We start from the raw sequence: 18172 nt of genomic DNA, 5'->3' as shown, positions 1-18172 counted from the left end.
CCCTCTGCACAGTCTGCATGCAGACTGGTGCACAGAGAAGTTTTGCACGTGAGCATGACGCTCTACTCTCTCACTTTAAGATTTGTTACGTGTCTCTTCGACTATCTAAAGTCGCATTTGAAAAACCTCACTGTTTAGTTTGTGGTTCGTGAACTTGCATTCAGCACACCACAGGTTAACTCAACTTCATCACTGTCCCTAGAGCCTTATCTGCTAACAGAGGGATAGTCCCCCTCCCTACTTTAATTTCTGGCAAAGAACTAACAGTAGAAGTACACTAGCTGCATTCATTCCCTCCCCTCTCCCTCTTCTCTCCTTCCGCTGACTCCACTTCGCCTCTCCCCATCTTTTATTACTCAGTCATATGTTGGCTCTCTTGAAAAGTAGAGCTGCTAAACATGGTCTGTGTGTCGACAAATATACACATGCTGCATGCATGTAAACACAAACAATCTTTTCCTATGCAGTCTTAGCTTTATGTGTCTCTGCTCTGCTTTAAACATATAGTATCTCTCAACTTTAAAACAGCAACAAGCTTGTTAATAATCAACATTCGATAGTTTAGATGCTTTGAAGTGGGGGAGTATTAGGAACTAATTTATAGTAAGTGTATTACCTACAGTTAATTTACTGCCAGCCTGCCCTCATTACCACACGTGAGCAAAGCAATGTGCTACTTCTGGACGGGGCAGTGAGCAAAACCTATTTTAGCCACCTAAACGAGAGCTCACCAAAAAAAATGATATCAGTTTACGAGTTGGCTATATTTAGAATATTTTCACCGCTCTGCCTTGCCATGAGACAGCAATACAGTCATGTCTCTGACAGGGAACTGCAGCAGTTAGCCCCAGGCTCCATTAGAAATAAAACTCACTATTCTTTCCTCACAGAACATGGGAGTGTATACTGCTACATCATTTGGTTTGTGTGTGTTATTATGTGACTTTGGTGAATTCGAATGAACCTAAGTAGGTATAGCTAAGAAGCTACAGATAAAGCGGTGAAAATATTGTAAATATAGAGTATCATGCACCGAAACCTGTTTTGTTTTTGTAGATGTTCTTTCTTAGATGGCTAAAATGCATGTACTAGCTGCCACAGCAGTGCATTGCGTTTGTTCTGTGCTTCTGTCTGCTTCTCCAAACTGTGGGCACGCCTGCCACCATCTACTGCAGGCCATATGTCCTACACTGGAATACTTTTTTAATGAAGATAAAGGTCATTCCCATTGAGGGTATTCAGTTACATGCCAGGGAAATCCCTGTGTGCGTGCACTCAAAGTGAGAAGTCTTTGTGTGACCATGATGCAATCCTATTTTAGTCTGACTTTTAACTAAACAACGCGGCTGGTAGTCCTATACTGTGTCGCCTGTAGCACTTAGGATTTGATGCGTCTCCCTTTTGCATTTTGTCTTAAGCCCTAGTTAAAGCCCATGAAGCAACATCATCAAGTTTGTTTGTACCATTAGGCATTGTACTGGCTCAACAGAGGCTGACACCAAGAATAACAGTTCAGCTAATGTGCGAATAACGTATGCTAGACTTGATGTGCTCTTTAAGTCTGCTGATGACGCTGTAAAAGAGCCTTGGGAATCCCCTCAAAGAGGACTGGGACGTCTTGCGATGTGATTAAACACCAGCTCTCTGTTAACCACAAATGTTCAGCGCTCACTCTTTCTTCTGTCTAACTTTCCTCTTGCTATGTGCCCCGCTCGTTGTTCTCCGGTGCACATGCGTTCACCTCCTCCACCTCCGCTATACCAACACCGCAGCGCGCACATACCCTCGATGGCCCCAGGGCAGCTGGGATTAGTCAGGCTGCACATACTATATGTAACTCTGTCAATCTTCCCTTTTATTATAGCCTTGGCTTCCAATGTTGCCTTTTGCTTGGCTAACAACCCGTATCCGAGGGCCCTTCCATGTAGGAGGCGTGAGAGAGCGAGCTATTTTAAGATTGGCATGCTGGAGAAAGCCCTTGACCCGGTTTATCCTTTAGAGGAGCTGCAGAAAAAAGATACTCGCAGGCAAACATGACGGCATGTGTACTTTTGAAAAAGGCATGTTTTGTCTCTCTGCTTGGGAGGATAACATCACTTAAACAGGAAAGCAGCTTCAAAGAAAGCATCCTTACAAAACAGAATGTTCTCGCATATATTTCTCTTCAGTCCCCGTCATTTAGCGGTTTTTGTTGTGAAAGGATGAATACAAATCTTCTAACAACCAATCAACTATCCGTTTCCATATTCGCATCACACCAGACCCTCTAAGATTCTTAAATCTTTGCATAAATCAGCAAAGTCAGTGGAGTATTTCAGATACTTGCATATTTATCTCAATCCCAGTAGTGGTAGCAGATACATGCATTTCTTACATTATTTAAATCTCTCTCATCTATGCATGGGTAAATATACATTGTAACTAGTTGTAGTTTGTGCTGAAAAGCAAACACGCATTTAGGCCTGCAACTTGTCTTTTCTAAGTGTTGATCTAATGACATAATCAAAATAACTGATTGTTGCATCTCTCCAAGCAATAAAAAGCAATATTCAGTTTACTGTAATAAAAGTAACACATAAAATAAGCAAGAAAAAAGCAAAATTCTTAAAGCTCCCATTCATTTTTCCTTCAGTCCAATAAGTTGTGCTTCTCATAAACAATTAAGTGCTTTTGCTTCTGTGCACCAAATCGAAAACAATTGGGATGTGGCGTATGTGACCATTAAACACAGAGGTAGCACATTCCTGTGTGTGGGGGGGGGGGGGGTGGTTGTGTGTGTGTGTGTGTGTGTGTGTGTGTGTGTGTGTGTGTGTGTGTGTGTGTGTGTGTGTGTGTGTGTGTGTGTGTGTGTGTGTGTGTGTGTGTGTGTGTGTGTGTGTGTGTGTGTGTGTGTGTGTGTGTGTGTGTGTGTGTGTGTGTGTGTGTGTGTGTGTGTGTGTGTGTGTGTGTGTGTGTGTGTGTGTGTGTGTCAGAGAGCTTGTTCCTCTGTCTGGCAGCATGCATTGTCAGCGCTGTACCATCCAGTCTTTCTGGCCCTCGGGGACTTCATTAAGCCGGGATCAGTCCAGCTGAGGCCCTCACAGCCCTCCTAGATTACTTCCTCCTTCCATCTCTCAACATCCATCTCTGCATTTGCATTTGTATTCCTCATGATCCCTCTTTACCTGATCCTCCTTGTTTCCCCTGCTTTCACACACTACAGCACTACACTGGTACATGTGGTACACGTGTCCACAAACATTCGCGAAAGGGATGCTGATCTGAGCATTTAGAAAGTTGTGTGAGCATGGTGTTTAATGTTTGCCATCCACACAGTAGATGCAGTGTTTACGTTGTGTGTACGTTAGCGCATAAGCAGAAGCACGGCATGACCTCAGTGCATGTTAGGTCCTCGCAGTGGAGAGGCACAGGGGCAGAACCTCAGCAATAAAGGGACTCTGTTCTCTACTAAGCATTGACTTATTGTGTTGTTGCGGGGGAGGTGGGATCATTTGTAAACAATACCAGCCTTGATCCGAGTGATCGCTGCTCTGTTTTCTTTTTCTTCGTCGAGCTCCCGGCCGTAGATATCATCCTCCATCCATGCTTTCTATTTATTCCAATCAATGTCTTCCTATTTGGTCTCTATGGAACCTCTTTCTACCCCGTAGCTCCTCCAGTGCCATGTGGTGGACCAGATCACCGTTCCCTTATGGTGCTCTGTGTTCAGATCCATATGAGTTTGTTCACTGCATGCCCTTGCCCTGTGCACACAAAGCCCCCCCATGGAGCGGCAAATGTCCATCCTAAGCGTTGTGCTGCTGCTTATAATTGCAGCATTGTGGACCAGCTGTCAAAAATGTAAATACAAAAAACAGACATTAGTCATCGTGTGTGATCTGATGATATGACTGTTCATACATAAGCACGTGCGTGTGTGAGAATTTCAGCACCGGAGGGGGCACAGCAGGCTTTTGTGAGGGTTCTCTTGCTCTTTTTTGCCTGCCGCAGCTATTCAAGAGGCTTCCCATTGTGGGCGGCAGTGCTAATTGCAGATGGAGTGGTCTTGGCTAAATATTTAGTGAAAGGTTGAAAGATGTGAGGGTGGAGGGGGGGTGGTTGAAGAGTCCCCCTTTTGTTTTGTTTTGTTTTGTTTTACTTCATGCCTCATGAGTGCATAATGAAGGTCTCCAGGCTTTATCGTTCAGCTGTTAACCCCCCCCCCCCCCCAAATCTCTCCTCCCCTCCCCCAACCAGTGCTTTTCCAGAGAGGGAGGATATTCTCCGTCAGGATAGGAATAGAGCAGGATATAAATAAAGCCAGAGGGAGGCAATAGATAGAAGAGGAGAGACCCAGCCAAAGCAGTGCTGGTGGGAGGGACAGAGCAAGAGGGGTGAGGAAGGAAGGGATGGGGGAAGGGGGGGTTGTCTCATGCCGTGCAAGAGCTGTGCAACTTCTTGGCAGCATTTCAGAAATGAGCCTCCGACGCTTGGCGAGACCAGCAGACATATTGAAACAAGGATGGTCGCTGCATCGCACAAAACCTAGCTCTTTACAGGATGGTTGTGAGGCTCCTCTCCACAGGTATTTCACATCTCCACTCCTTTCCTCTCCAGCCTCCCTCTGTGTGGGAGCCAGCCTTGTCAACACTAGAGTCTCTCAGTGAGTGAGTGAGTTATAACGTGACGCTACTGGCTGTTTGTTGTTTGCTGCTCTGCCAACAAACTCAACCCAGAAAGCATCATTTGATACATTTTTTTTATTTTTGTTGTTGCCATTCTTCTGTTTGTGTACATCAGTTCTTCTGTTCTACACAACCATCCTGTTTCACTCCTATTCGTACAGTGTGGGCAGTTTGATGAATGTTATATAGGAGGAATAGCTCAGTGCGTAGTGAGTGTGTGGTCAAGAGAGAGAGTGAAGGTGGGTGCCGTCAGAGCAGACAGCTGTTGGCGGTCGGAGCAGAAAAAGTCAGCATTAAAGTTTTCAAATGGTAGTTAATATATAATGTGTGTTTCAGTTTGTCCATGAATGAATACTGTAGCTCCCCAAAACCCAAGTTAAGTCCCTGCCTCTTGCTTCCATCTGCTGGCATGTTGATAATTGTCATGGGATGCAACCTGGGTCTGGTCTGCGTCAATGTAATGCAAACCATTACCTTTCCCCTGTGTGTTGGCATGTGACGGAAATCGGACAATGGCATTTTAGATGAGTAATGCAGTACATCAAACTGTTGAAAATATCATGAATATTATATTGTTGAAGTTATTGAGTAAAGCAGTCCTCAATTATTTGACTGAAACTTGGCTTAACTATATCATGATGCTACCTTAGTACACTTTATAACCAAATATTACTCAGTCCATACATAGAGTACATACATTAAATATTCGGAAATTAACATTACGGCTAACAAATAAGCAACAATTCAGCATGTAGCCTTACAGTGTTCAGCCGCACTGGTTTCGACCTAGTCTTCTTCTCTCTTCTCTGCGTCTGCTGTGTTGTCTTGGGAGGTTATATTTACCCACCATGTGGATGCATTTTTAAAGCATGCAAGCAAAAGCTGCAGTGACGGACGGTGCATTGCAGGCTTACAATGTTGAGTTATTTTCCTTTGTGTTTATTATTGTGAGTGGGACACGCTTGCTATTAAAGCAGCGCTAGTGGAAGAACAGGCGATAGCTCAGAGCCTTTTTGGCTGGAGATCAGCACTGAGAAAATGGCGGCCCTGCACTTCTCAGTAGAGTGACGCTACAGAACGACAGTGCTGTGTGTGTCAGAAACACAGTGCCCTCTTTTCCCCCCTCCCTGCTCTCTCAACGCCTTCTCTCTCTCCTTTAGTTGCAAGCATTGAAGAAAGCTTGAAAACAGGGGCTGGTACACAAATGCTAACACTGAGCATGCATGTGAAGGCATGTGTAAACAATAACGCACTGCAGCACAAGGGACAGCAGGCATAAGCCAATGAGGTGGCAGTAGGTTGATCAGTGCAGTAATTATGATCTGCAACTAGGCTTAGTTTTATCAACATAATCCGTATGCACACTAGTACTCCACAGAGATCTAAGAGAAATAAACCCGAAGCATTACTTTGGGTTGTCAGATAACTTGTACAGGGAGGTGGAGGCTGATGTGTTAGTGAGGAGACAGGCTAAGCTTCTGCGTATTTCTGTTTCAAGTCAAGTTGAGGTCAAATGGTTAGGAGGTTAAGGATGACTCGCCTTCATGGTCCCTTTCTATTTGAGGTTCACAAAAATACCAGACCTGAATGGGATAACCTGCAAGGAAGATGCAGTGTAGCTGTTAGTTCTTCTCATTAGTTCAAATGCATGCATTGTTTTGGGCTATGAAGATTTTGCATTTGGTGAACATTTCCATTTGGTTAACTTTTAAACCTAAATATTCCCTATACATATGGCCATCTTTAATATTACAATAAATGTTGCATGCAACCAAAGCGAAATCTAATGGTACATTTTTGGTTTGATTTGCATTCGTATTTTTAGAAACAGTTATACATGCAGTTTTACCACAACCCATTCACATCTTAAACAATATCTACAATGATGAAAAAACTGCATGGACATCAGAAATACCAACACATTGATGGATAAAACATATGAAATGGTCAGTTTGAATAAATGTGCTTTTAATGTTAATACCGAAAATACTCTTTTGAATCCAGTTAGATTCTTCAAAAGAACAATATAGCATGTGAGACAAGTCCATTGTGCTGTAAACACTGTGTTCCTTCCTTGAGCCATAGTACATTTGAAAACAAATACCTGAAAACAATGTGTGCTCGTGTATAGTGTTTGCATAGAGTGCGGAAATACTGCATTTATTTTCTAATTAAAGCTCCCTATGGCATCATATTAGTGACTCTATGTGTGTTTGCAATTTCAGTGTGGGTGGTATTTATTTTCATTAGTAAAGCATCTTGTGAAGTCTAGTATGTATAAGTACAACCTTACATGTTGCCATGGTATTTCAACCTTACTAAGCAAGTGTGGGTGTGATGACACACAAACATTATACCTCTCTTCTCTCGTCCCTTGCTTGCTCTTGCTCATGTTATTTTTCTTTTCTCCCCTACAGAACTGCCCCCACAAAGTGGCCAGGGAGCCCAGTATGATAATCCCCTCTGGGGACACCTGCCAGCTAACAGGAGTGCCACAAGTGCTGCATCTTCCACTAACCTCAGCGGCTGGGATCAACTGATCATTGACCAGAAGGAAACAGAGGCTTGGCCTTCTATTACCCTCAGCCAGAGCCAGGCCCCTCCAGGAGGATGCCATTTGGACACTGACCCTGGTCATCTGACCAACAGCAGCAGCAGTAGTACTAGTAGTAGTTGTAGTACCGTGAGTATGGCTACGGGGGCCAATAGCCAGACAGGCCACTTCTCTGCCAACCACCTTAGCAGCAAGGCCAACAGTGGGCCCAGCCCTGCCAATCATACTGGTACCAGCACGCTCTCCAGCCAGGTTGCAGCCAATCGCAGCTGGGGCTCTGGGCCTGGATCCTCCCATTGCCCCTCCCAGTCCTCAGTGGGGAGTGAAGGGAAGAACGACAGCCCAGTCGGGGGAGGAAACAGCAGGGGTTGGGGGTCTTCACCAACCTCCACCACCAACTTTAACTTGAACCTAAACCCTAATGCCAACCCGTCTGCCTGGCCGGTGTTGGGGCATGACGGGGTTGGCACAGGGGGAGGCAGCTCAGGGGGAGCCAACACCATTTCACCTCCTCAACCTTCTCCCAACCTCTGTAACCCGCCTGGCCCCCCACCAGCCCAGACCAGCAACTGTGCTGGAGCCAACACTAACAGCAACTCTTTGGGGATTGGCAGCGCCTGGGGCAGCATGATGGCCTCCGAAGCGCCAGAGCCACACCCCTCCCCGTCCACGAATGTGTCTTTCAGTTCAGAACCTCAGAACCTTAATACTGATGGACCAAATCACACTAATAAGCAGGAACCCACTAGCCCCATCCGCAGCTTGCCTAGCTGGGGCAATGCAGCTGCAGGCTTGGGTTCCATGGGCCAGACCCCCCCAGGGGGCTCTCTGGTCAATGGAGAAGATGGTAGCTCGGTATGGGGTAACAGTGGCGACTCTAAGGCACCTTCATCTAAGGAGGTATCTGGCTGGGAATCTGGCTGGAGCCGTGGAGGAGGTGGAGCAGGAAGCTCTGGAGGCTGGGGGGACCAGTCAGGTGGGAACTGGGGGAAGCCGTGCACTGAGGAGGCCCCGGGAGGCTGGGACACCCCCACCTCTCCTCCCCAGGACCCAAAGGCTAGTCCTTGGAACAGAGCTGTGAGCACAGCTGCTGCAAGTGAAGGCAGCAGTGACAGCATGGACGCCCACCCCCAGCACAAAGACCCCTCACCCCGAGATAATCCTGCTCCCTTGGTGCCTGCCCCGGATCTGGACCCCAGAGTGTTGTGTAACACTGGCTGGGGACAGACTCCTGTCCGCCAGCACACTTCCTGGGACATGGACGCTAAACGTAAGAAGGAAGCAGCAGCAGCAGCAGCAGCAGCGGAATCATGGGGCTCTGGCCCTACTACTCCAAGTGATGCCCAGGGGCCCTCCAAGGCTAACATGGCCCCCCCTCAAAGGAGTGACCCCGGGAGCAAAAATGATGTGCCTGGTTCTCAGGGAGCTTCAGGTTGGGGTGGAAGCATTGTTGCTAACAAACAGCCTAGCTCTGGTTGGGGAGAGCCTCCCAACAACATTAAGCCCCCGGGCGGCCCTGGTGGCTGGGGGAATCCTCCAGCAGCAGGGCCCACCACCAGTATACCCAAGAATGGGGGTCAATCCTGGGGAGAGGAGAAGTCATCCGGGTGGGATGATTCTCGCAACAAGCCAACATCCCAAGGCTGGGGAGAGCAACCCAAAGCATCCCACAGCTGGAGCAATAGTGGAGGGAGCAATAATGCCGGGGACTGGAGGGAACCAGAGGAGAGCAAAAAGAGTCCCACCAACCCGGGCTGGGAGGGGGAGGCAGGAGGCTGGAAGGAAAACCCAAGAGGTTGGGGAATGTCTCCTTCAGCACCTGGGATACCTGCAGCTGGAGGAAATGGGGGCTGGGGAGAGCCAGTTTGCCAGCGCCCCACTGCCCCCCCTCAAAGTTGGGGAGGCAAGCCTCAAGAGGGACCCACTCCTCAAAGCTGGGGAGGCAAGCCTCAAGAGGGGCCCACTCCTCAAAGTTGGGGAGGCAAGCCTCAAGAGGGGCCCACTCCTCAAAGTTGGGGAGGCAAGCCTCAAGAGGGGCCCACTCCTCAAAGTTGGGGAGGCAAGCCTCAAGAGGGGCCCACTCCTCATAGTTGGGGAGGCAAGCCTCAAGAGGGGCCCACTCCTCAAAGTTGGGGAGGCAAGCCTCAAGAGGGGCCCACTCCTCAAAGTTGGGGAGGCAAGCCTCAAGAGGGGCCCAGTGGTGGTGGTAGTAGTGGGGGAGGGAACATGGGCTCTTGGTCTGGCTCAGGCCCAGCAAAGCAGGGTGGAGGCTGGGGGGGCAGTAAGAAGGAGTCCTTAGCTGATCCCACAGGCTGGGAAGAGCCCTCCCCACCTTCAATCAGACGTAAGATGGAGATTGATGATGGGACCTCAGCTTGGGGGGACCCTGGAACCTACAGCAAGTCAGTCAACCTGTGGGACAGGAACAATCCAGGAAAGACCCAAGCTAAAGTTACCACTGGAGGCAATAGCCCCCCAGGCCCCGCCAACACCCATTCCCACTCACACAATCACCCCTATCACGGGCCGCCTGCACCTTTACAGAACCACACCCAAAGCTCCCAAAACCAAGGACCCAGCAGTGGGCCCATGGAGCCCGTTGTTCAACACCAGTCGGGGCCATCTCACAACAGGGGTCCCTTGATATCTCAAGGTAAGATATAACATTTGGACAAAGTATTATAGAGCTGCATAGCCCACAACAATCATTCTAAGCCTAGATAGTCATACTTATGTACTAAACTGGATTGCCAACTATAAGATTTTAAGGGGAATTTGATTTTACTTATACAATATGTTGATTATATCAGTTTCATGTTTTTCCACATTCTTTCTGTTTCATCAAAGTAAACGTGTTGAAAGCTTGAAAGCTGGTAGTTAGCGCGGTGCACTGTTAAGCTCCAATCCCTTGATCCACTTAAAGGTAAAATCTTGACCTAGTTTGCCCTCTGTGTATTTACATCTAATCGACTATCCAAATGAGTTAAGAAGTGCCAGCCCCGTCTTTCCATGCGGCTACTCGAATTTCACAACAACGGACACGTCTATGTGGGTAACCTTGGCAACATCTCATGGGTACCCAAAGGAAGCACAAGAATGCTGTTTACAAAGTGCCTCTCGTGAAAAAAAACTCTTCACCACAAACAGTTTGAGAAGGATCGGAAGTGTGTGATTATATGGGAGTCACCATCTGTCAGTTGATGAAGGGAGGAGGTGGAGCCCTGAGGAGCTAAGAAGGGACTTACGCCCCCTGCTGACCCTCACTTGACCCTGCATGCTGATTCTACAGTGGATTTATTTACTTTCCAAAAAAAATTGTAGTGTCCAATTTGCAGGCAAAAAGGGCGGTTGAGCATATAGGGATTTATAACCCTATGGGGATAACTACTCAATACTATTCATAGCTAATGGAAGAAAGTAATAATTGAGTCTGTTTAGAATAGTTTAGTGCTTCGGCCACTCATACTAGAAGGTTGAATGCATGTAATAATGTTGGAGCAGCCCCCAGGACTTGACCTCTCCCTGGAGAGAGAGCTAAGCTGAGTCTGGCCCAGTCAGATGTCCAGTGCTGTGGCTCTCATGCCAAAAGCAGCCAAAAGCAGCCAAGCTGCGCCAGATCTTAAATTGGTATCTTCTCCCTCCGTCAACCTTCCTGCTAAGCCAAGCCCAGTTCCTGCCTAGCCAAGCCCAGTTCCTGCCGACCTGCAATAGGGGCACTTTACACTGTTACACAGAAGGGTAACCAGGGTGATGACTTTAGCAGCTGTATTCTTTTTTTATAAATAAAAAAATCCAGATAGAATGACAAAAGAAAAATGCAAGTGGTGTTTTTTTTAAGGCATGTCAGCGATTTAGTTTACAAATATTAGTTTTACATTGAACAGGTGGAATCAAGCCTGCGTAGCATCACACACTAATATTGAGCTCAAAACTATGCCACCACAAGCCAACAAAAACAACTTCACGTGCCACTTATATGACAAATACCTGGCCAGTAAACACAACAATCAGTAACAATGCATCATAAAGTCAGATTGGGAAATGGCATGAAGAACACATGACAACAATACAGCTGTATTCAATACTTCTTACACATCTAAAAGACGGCATTTCATTTTTTTTTTCTTCTGCTTGCTACTGTCAGATTTGTCAGATCATTTCTTGTCTGAGTCAAAGATGACAAAAGACTGGTGGTAGTAGTAACATATGATTTACTTTTAAGATCCTGTAATTTTTTCAGTAAAGTATTTTTGTTGACAGAATCTTTTACCTTGTGTGTTTCAGGTTGGGGAGAGATACCGAACTCCCACACAAAATCAGAGAGCTCTTGGGGGGAAGCTCCTCCCCCTCCGGTCAGCGCCGACAATGGCACGTCTGCTTGGAACAAATCCACCGGCGGCTGGGGGGACAACAACCCGGACAGCTACAGCCGGGCCAACCCCACAATGACATCTGCTTCTTGCAAACCTGGTAAATAAATGGTCTTACTGATTTATACAGTGTGTACTGTGTGTGCACTTTTTGAGGAATTATGATACCACGTGTGCTCCACTGCTGAAAAAGTTAAATCACACTCTCCTGATAAGTAAAGGATGTATCGGACATAAAGGACATCAATATGGTACAAGAGAAGCAAGAGCTCTGGTAATTTAACCTCCAAATCCACACTGACCTCTAGTGGCTGGTTCAAATTACTTTTATGTAACAATGTGCAACATGTGCTCTTTTCAGTTTATGTAAACATGTCTTTCTTATTGTACCACCCGTGAAAGTTGTTGCTTTTATTTTCGTTCATCAAAGAGTTATCTTTAACCTTATACATAGTTTGAAAAATGAAAGAAAACTAGCATGACGACAACCGACTGGATCCTTAACAGTCAAGTGGATGTTGCTATTTTTAGGCATTCGGGTTTCGTAACATGCAGAGGTGAAGTCAAATATGTTCTTACTTATGTAAAAACAGTACACATGTCATAAAGATATTGAAATAAACAAAAACAGGAAGTATTTCAGGGCCGGCTGGTTGACTTTTGAATTTTGGGTGGAAGAACATTTTTAAAAGGCAGATTTTGAAAAGCAAATTCCCTACCACCTACTAATGTTTTATGTATTTTTTCCAGCACCCAAACCTATGCAAGACGGATGGGGAGGTGGAGGTGAAGAGCTGAACATGCAGGGGGGTCAGTGGGACGCTGAGGATGGAGACATGTGGAACAACTCTGCCTCCCATGAGAACAACTCCTCCTGTAACTCCTGGGGCAATGCATCCAAAAAAGGCCCACCGAAGGTATGACGCTGGGCTAATTTGCACACAGAGTATTAACTTAACCCACAAGAAAATGTGATATTACATTTCCATAGAATGTTATTGTTAACAATAGTTGTTCTGTCATCAGCTCTCCCAGGGAAAAGTCCAAGGGAAGCAGGAAGATGCCTGGATCATGAACCGTCTCATCAAACAGCTGACGGACATGGGCTTCCCTGTGAGTTAAAGTGACTCTGCTTCACTGCTCCACTTTCATTCTCAGAGCTAACACTGGGATTATTGTATTTATTATTTTACTTTCGATCAAAGATGGTTGCTAAACATATTTTTTTAACATTTACATTTACTAGTCTCCATGTGTAGAATTAGAAAATGCCCAGCTTCAACAATTCAGAGCGAGCATAAAAAACAAGCTGTGGCAGACTCACACCAATATCTTCTCTGTTAGTAAACAATGAAATTGTCAGAAAAAGCTGAATTAATGTTTGTTCTGCGAAAGAAAAAGTTTGGGTGTAAATATCTGTGTATTTGTATTGCCTATTAAATTAATGCTAATTAGTCCACCCTGAGGTTGATGTTAAAAAACAACAGCAGATATAAAACGCTTACTTTGAGTCGATCAACAGAAAGTTTATCTGCAAATATTTTGATCATCAGTTCATCTTTTTAGTCACTTAAAGAATTAGCTAGAGTCTCTGGTACCCACGTCTGAAATGTGAAATGTACGACTGTTTTAATTGAAAATATCTTTGTGTTATAGACTGTTTAATCGGAACCAAACTTTTAATTGAACAAATTATAAATCAGGAAGAAAATCAAGCGATCAATTGTAAATTAGCTGTTAATAATACAACATTATTTAATGATTTGTTTCCTCATTACTTGCACGTTCTGGTCCTTTCTGCAGAGGGATCCGGCAGAGGAGGCTCTGAAGAGCAACAACATGAGTCTGGATCAGGCCATGAGTGCCCTGCTGGAGAAGAAGACGGAGCTGGACAAGAGGGGGATGGGGTTATCCGGCCACGACTACAACAACGGGCTCATCAACAAGCCTATGGGCTGCCCTCGGCCTACTATTCTTTCCAAAGACCCCTCAGCAGACCCTCGCTCGCCATTCATGGACAAGGTTAGCCATACATTTACATACAAATATTCTGTACATAAAATAAGTTTGTGAACTTTAAATGCCTGATAGCAGCGTGAGTAATAATGAATTGAGAGGGTTTGGACGGTATCCCTGGCAAAGCTGTTCACAAAAAGAGGTTGCAAGTTAAATGAAAGATAATAACTTAGGCAAGCTGCACTTAAATCAATGTTAAAAAGGCTTATTCTAACTATAATTTGGCTTTCTATTCCAAAACAAATGAGTTTAATTTTGCCTATTTTCCTAAATGTCCTTTTCCATTTTGTTGTCTGATGGGAGGGAGTTTTACAGTTGCACAAGACATTTCAAATAAAATCAACAATTAAATGTCTTAACCGATATCTCCCCCTGCTGCACTTCTCAAAAGCTCAACAGCTGCAGGATACGATATTGAGATCACTTTGTGACTGCATCCAAATGTGTCTGTTGAACTTTAGATAACACATTAAAGACATTTCAAACCCATGAATGTAGATGATTGATTTAGAGACTTGTTAAGGACTACTTGCTGACCGTCTCTCGACTCTTTCTCCGTGCAGCAGATGCAGAGTGGAATGTTTGGCGGTGGTGGAGCAGCGCAAGCCCGGGCCATGCAGCAGCCTCAGCCGCCCCCCCACCCGTCAGTGCCGTCGCTCAGTTCCTCTCAGCCGAGTCTACGTGCTCAAGTGCCTCAGTTTCTCTCCCCTCAGGTATATAAACACACACGTAAATGTATATATATAGTTAGGCAAACACACACTTGGCCTCATTTATAACTTCCTAGGCTAACATTTTAATGTATGCAGTGATAAATAATTAACATTTAGATTACAGTCTTTAAAAACATCTCTTCACTCTGACTTTCACATTTAATTATTTATCAGTCAAGATCTTTCCTAAGGAGATTATTTTTGCTTTTCCGAGCTTAATACCACAAGTTCTCATGGGACTTCTCATAGACAGTGTATGCACCAAACCCAGACGGATGCTCTGCTCTATACTTTAATTGTGCTAAAACAGTGTTTTTGTTACTTTGGTCACAGGTTCAAGCACAGCTCTTACAGTTTGCAGCAAAAAACATTGGTCTGAATCCTGCACTTTTAACCTCACCAATAAACCCTCAACATATGACCCTTCTGAATCAACTTTACCAGCTGCAACTGGTGAGACTCATTTAGCATGGTCTGCTTCAGTTTTATGAGATACATCAGATATAATTGCATGCATTAGAGAGCACTTAGCAAATATTCACAGGGCACAATTGCATTATGAGCATTTTAAAATGGACTTGATGTTTTTTGTATCATCTTTTCTGTAAATGTAGATTAGACTATTTTTGGTTACAAAGAAGTCAATGGTTTTACAGACACAGTGACTTCTTTTGACATTAAAATCTTTATCCTATCTAATACACAGGCATACCAGCGTTTACAAATTCAGCAGCAGATGTTGCAGGCGCAGCGAAACGTTTCTGGCCCTATTCGACAACAAGAGCAGCAAGTAAGTTTCCCTCATAACCTTAAACTCTTAATCTCTTATTTCCTACTTTCTTATTTCTCACTTTAATCACTGAAAAATCATACATTTACTGAGTTATTACAATTACTCATTATAGATCCTAATGTCTTCATTGTGATGTTCTCCCAGGTTGCACGTACAATCAATAACATGCAGCAGCAGATCCAACAGCACCAGCGTCAGCTGGCCCAGGCCCTGCTGATGAAGCAGCAGCAACAGCAGCCGCCCTCCTCCCACTCGGGCCTGCATCCTGGTGGGTCCAAATCCTCCCTGGATTCATTTCCAGGTCACCCCCAGGCTCCAGGCCTCCCCGACCTGCAGACCAAAGAGCCGCAGTCATCTCTGAACCCTTACAGCCCGTACTCTCTCTGTGAGTGGCTTTCTCTTTCTCTTTGAATGGAATACAGGTAATGCTGCGCTGAATCTCATGGGCTTGTGTAGTGACGGCTCTCTTTCTCCTCAGCTGGACTCAATCCAAACATGAATGTAAACTGCATGGAGGTGGGAGGTATGTCTATGAAGGAACCCCCCCAGCCTCAATCGCGCCTATCGCAGTGGACGCATCCCAACTCCATCGAAAGCCTCTCTGGAAGCTCCTCTCCTCTAGAGCCTCACATGGGCAAGCATGGTGAGAGTTTATATATTATTTACGATAACAAATAATGTTGTAATTGATATTAGATTGACCCCCTTTACACCAAGGACCAGATGCAGACTATGTCTTCCATAGTTTACTTTTATACATATTTGTATTTAATAACTTAGGTGGTAACCTGGGCCCCCCCGGTAAGCCCCATCAGATGGAGGACTCTTACAGCCCCTACAACCTGATGTCCAGCTCAGACTCTCCTACCAGCCCCCTGGTCCCTCAGGACAACTGGGGGCAGGGCAAGAGAGACAACGACAAGATGGCTAATGGGACCAATATCAACTGGCCACCAGGTGAGGAACACTCCAAATACTCTGTAGTCATTGTTTAATCTAGTTAGCAATGTTGCAAACGACTTGTGCATTAAATGAGTTATGCTGTGCTATATGAAAAACACTATTATTGATTTAACATATCAGAAATATCAGAACTAAGAGAGAAGGCCGGAGCTCTTTTCTTAACTCCTTTCATACATATTTCATTGTTTCCTGCAAAATTGGGGATAATAATACAGGACTATTATCACTCCATCTATAAACAAATAAAATATAATTAACACCCCGTTTAACTTCAGCAACTAAAACTGATGCAGTCAGTGAATACAGATACTAGATGGTCAATTGGTCATGTTTATTTATTCGCTATTGTAGGGGAATAACATTTCCAAACATTTTACTTTTGATTTTCAGAGTTCTGTCCTGGTGTGCCGTGGAAGGGCCTCCAGAATATTGACCCTGAGACCGACCCGAATGTGACCCCCGGCAGCGTCCCCAGCGGGCCCACCATCAACACCAACATCCAAGATGTCAACCGCTACCTGATGCGGGACAGGAGTGGAGGTGAGAGCAGGCTCAAGACTTTTCATGCAATGGCTTGAAGTATGTAGTTTCAAGTCCACTGAACTTGTCTGACAGTTTAATGAACTTGCTGCTCCCAGTTTCTCTTGTTTCGTTCTTCATTTTCCCACTTTTCACTGTTTTCTATAATCATTATCATTTACCAGTTTATACTCTTCTCTTCTTCAAAAGCTTACTATCATTGTTTGTAGAGCATTTTTCCTTTACTCCATTTTCTCTTTCTGCTATTTTTTCTTTATTTCTTTGTTTGTCTATTTGTTTGTGTTGATGGCATCGGCTTAGGCTCTTCCCCCACTTCATCTCAGAGCGAGGCTCTGCCTCCCTCCACTGATTGGCCAGTCAGTGCCTACACTAGCTCGTTCAGTCTGTCGTCCCCGGAGTCGGACGATGCAGGTACATGGTTTACCCATAACACCCCCCCCCCCCCACCATGCAGTGGCTGAATCACTTCAGATCAACATTATTCTTTCCCTCCTGTTACTGTCAGACTCACAGCCTCAACCCACATCTCTCCTGTCCATTCAAGCTCCTGAACAATATGATCCTCCTGAGCTCTCTCCCACTCTGCCTCTCATGCAGTGTATATTTCCCCCCTGGTGTTAGTGTATCCTTACTCCTTGTGTGTGGCATATGAAGGAACTTTTAAGATCATTTTGCTCTGCGTGATATCCTCTTGTGGTAGCAGCTGTCCTTTGATCACCTGATTCTGGAGGCCAACTGTTCTCCCTCTCTCTTTCCTGATAAAGGTAAACTGTCGGAGATGAAATCCACTTGGTCTCCAGGCCCCATTTCTCACAGTCAGGCCTCTCTGTCCCACGAGCTGTGGAAGGTTCCCCAGAGCCATAACCGGAGCAGCAACATGGCCCCTTCCCGACCCCCGCCTGGCCTCACCAACCCCAAGCCTTCTTCAACCTGGGGGGGCAACTCGCTGGGCCTGGCCCAAGGCTGGAGCAGCTCTTACACCTCAGGTAGTTTGACAGTGAACTATATAGCCATTTTGTATGCTTCCCTCCATTACTGATTCCTTTTGAAATAGTGATAGAACTGATCTTACAATGAAACATGATCACACTAACAATAAAAGAAATGCAGGCAAATATTACAAGCTTGATGGTGTATTATTTTTCATTTTATAAGAACAGTAGATAACAATTGTACAGGTTGGGTAGTTTTATTATTTGTGGATAAATAAACAGAAACATTTATTGCAGATCTGTTTGTATTCTTGCACACGTTTTTGTGTATATAGAAAATATAGAAAAGTGTATTTTTTGCATAGCAAAGAAACACTCAAGACATTTTATTTGTGTTGTGAAATGTGAGTTGTCTAAAGGGCAGATTTGAAAGCCGTAATGGGTTAAAGGTGTATAGTTATATAGTTTCTATATGATGCTGCACTTTGATGTGGCTAACAGTAGTCAGAGTTGACAAAGACTTAAGATCTTGTTGTGGTTGAACTGTCAACTGACAAAATCGACACGCCCAATCAGTTCTGGTAACTGATTTTGGTTTCAAACCAGCTTGTTAAGCATGAATATCTT

At 45.0% G+C, this 18172-nt stretch overlaps 1 protein-coding gene and 1 long non-coding RNA gene across 8 annotated transcripts in view; one reads left to right on the top strand and one right to left on the bottom strand.

The window, feature by feature from the left end:
- LOC307014413 overlaps nucleotides 1–7051 on the bottom strand; it is an 18437-nt gene extending 11386 nt beyond the window's left edge. Inside the window, exon 1 of the long non-coding RNA XR_013801214.1 lies at nucleotides 5426–7051. This is a non-coding gene — a long non-coding RNA (uncharacterized lncRNA). The remainder of the gene's footprint in view (nucleotides 1–5425) is intronic.
- Nucleotides 1–18172, top strand: part of LOC307014410 (trinucleotide repeat-containing gene 6C protein-like) — a 44979-nt gene that overhangs the window by 18971 nt on the left and 7836 nt on the right. For 2 of the 7 annotated variants that reach the window (XM_079642284.1, XM_079642282.1), the window contains exons 5-18: nucleotides 7082–9871; nucleotides 11503–11688; nucleotides 12339–12505; nucleotides 12615–12701; nucleotides 13392–13610; nucleotides 14168–14317; nucleotides 14651–14770; nucleotides 15024–15107; nucleotides 15255–15495; nucleotides 15589–15753; nucleotides 15891–16067; nucleotides 16464–16613; nucleotides 16914–17024; nucleotides 17378–17599. In XM_079642284.1, coding sequence (XP_079498410.1) covers nucleotides 7082–9871; nucleotides 11503–11688; nucleotides 12339–12505; nucleotides 12615–12701; nucleotides 13392–13610; nucleotides 14168–14317; nucleotides 14651–14770; nucleotides 15024–15107; nucleotides 15255–15495; nucleotides 15589–15753; nucleotides 15891–16067; nucleotides 16464–16613; nucleotides 16914–17024; nucleotides 17378–17599 — 4869 coding nt within the window. The remainder of the gene's footprint in view (nucleotides 1–7081; nucleotides 9872–11502; nucleotides 11689–12338; nucleotides 12506–12614; nucleotides 12702–13391; nucleotides 13611–14167; nucleotides 14318–14650; nucleotides 14771–15023; nucleotides 15108–15254; nucleotides 15496–15588; nucleotides 15754–15890; nucleotides 16068–16463; nucleotides 16614–16913; nucleotides 17025–17377; nucleotides 17600–18172) is intronic. The other 5 variants (XM_079642286.1, XM_079642288.1, XM_079642287.1 and 2 more) reach the window with 3 other exon arrangements.

This window comes from Notothenia rossii, assembly GCF_949606895.1.
Source record: "Notothenia rossii genome assembly, chromosome: 8".
NCBI lineage: Eukaryota > Metazoa > Chordata > Actinopteri > Perciformes > Nototheniidae > Notothenia > Notothenia rossii.
Note: the sequence above shows the minus strand (reverse complement) of the source record. Positions and strands in the feature narration are given on the sequence as shown.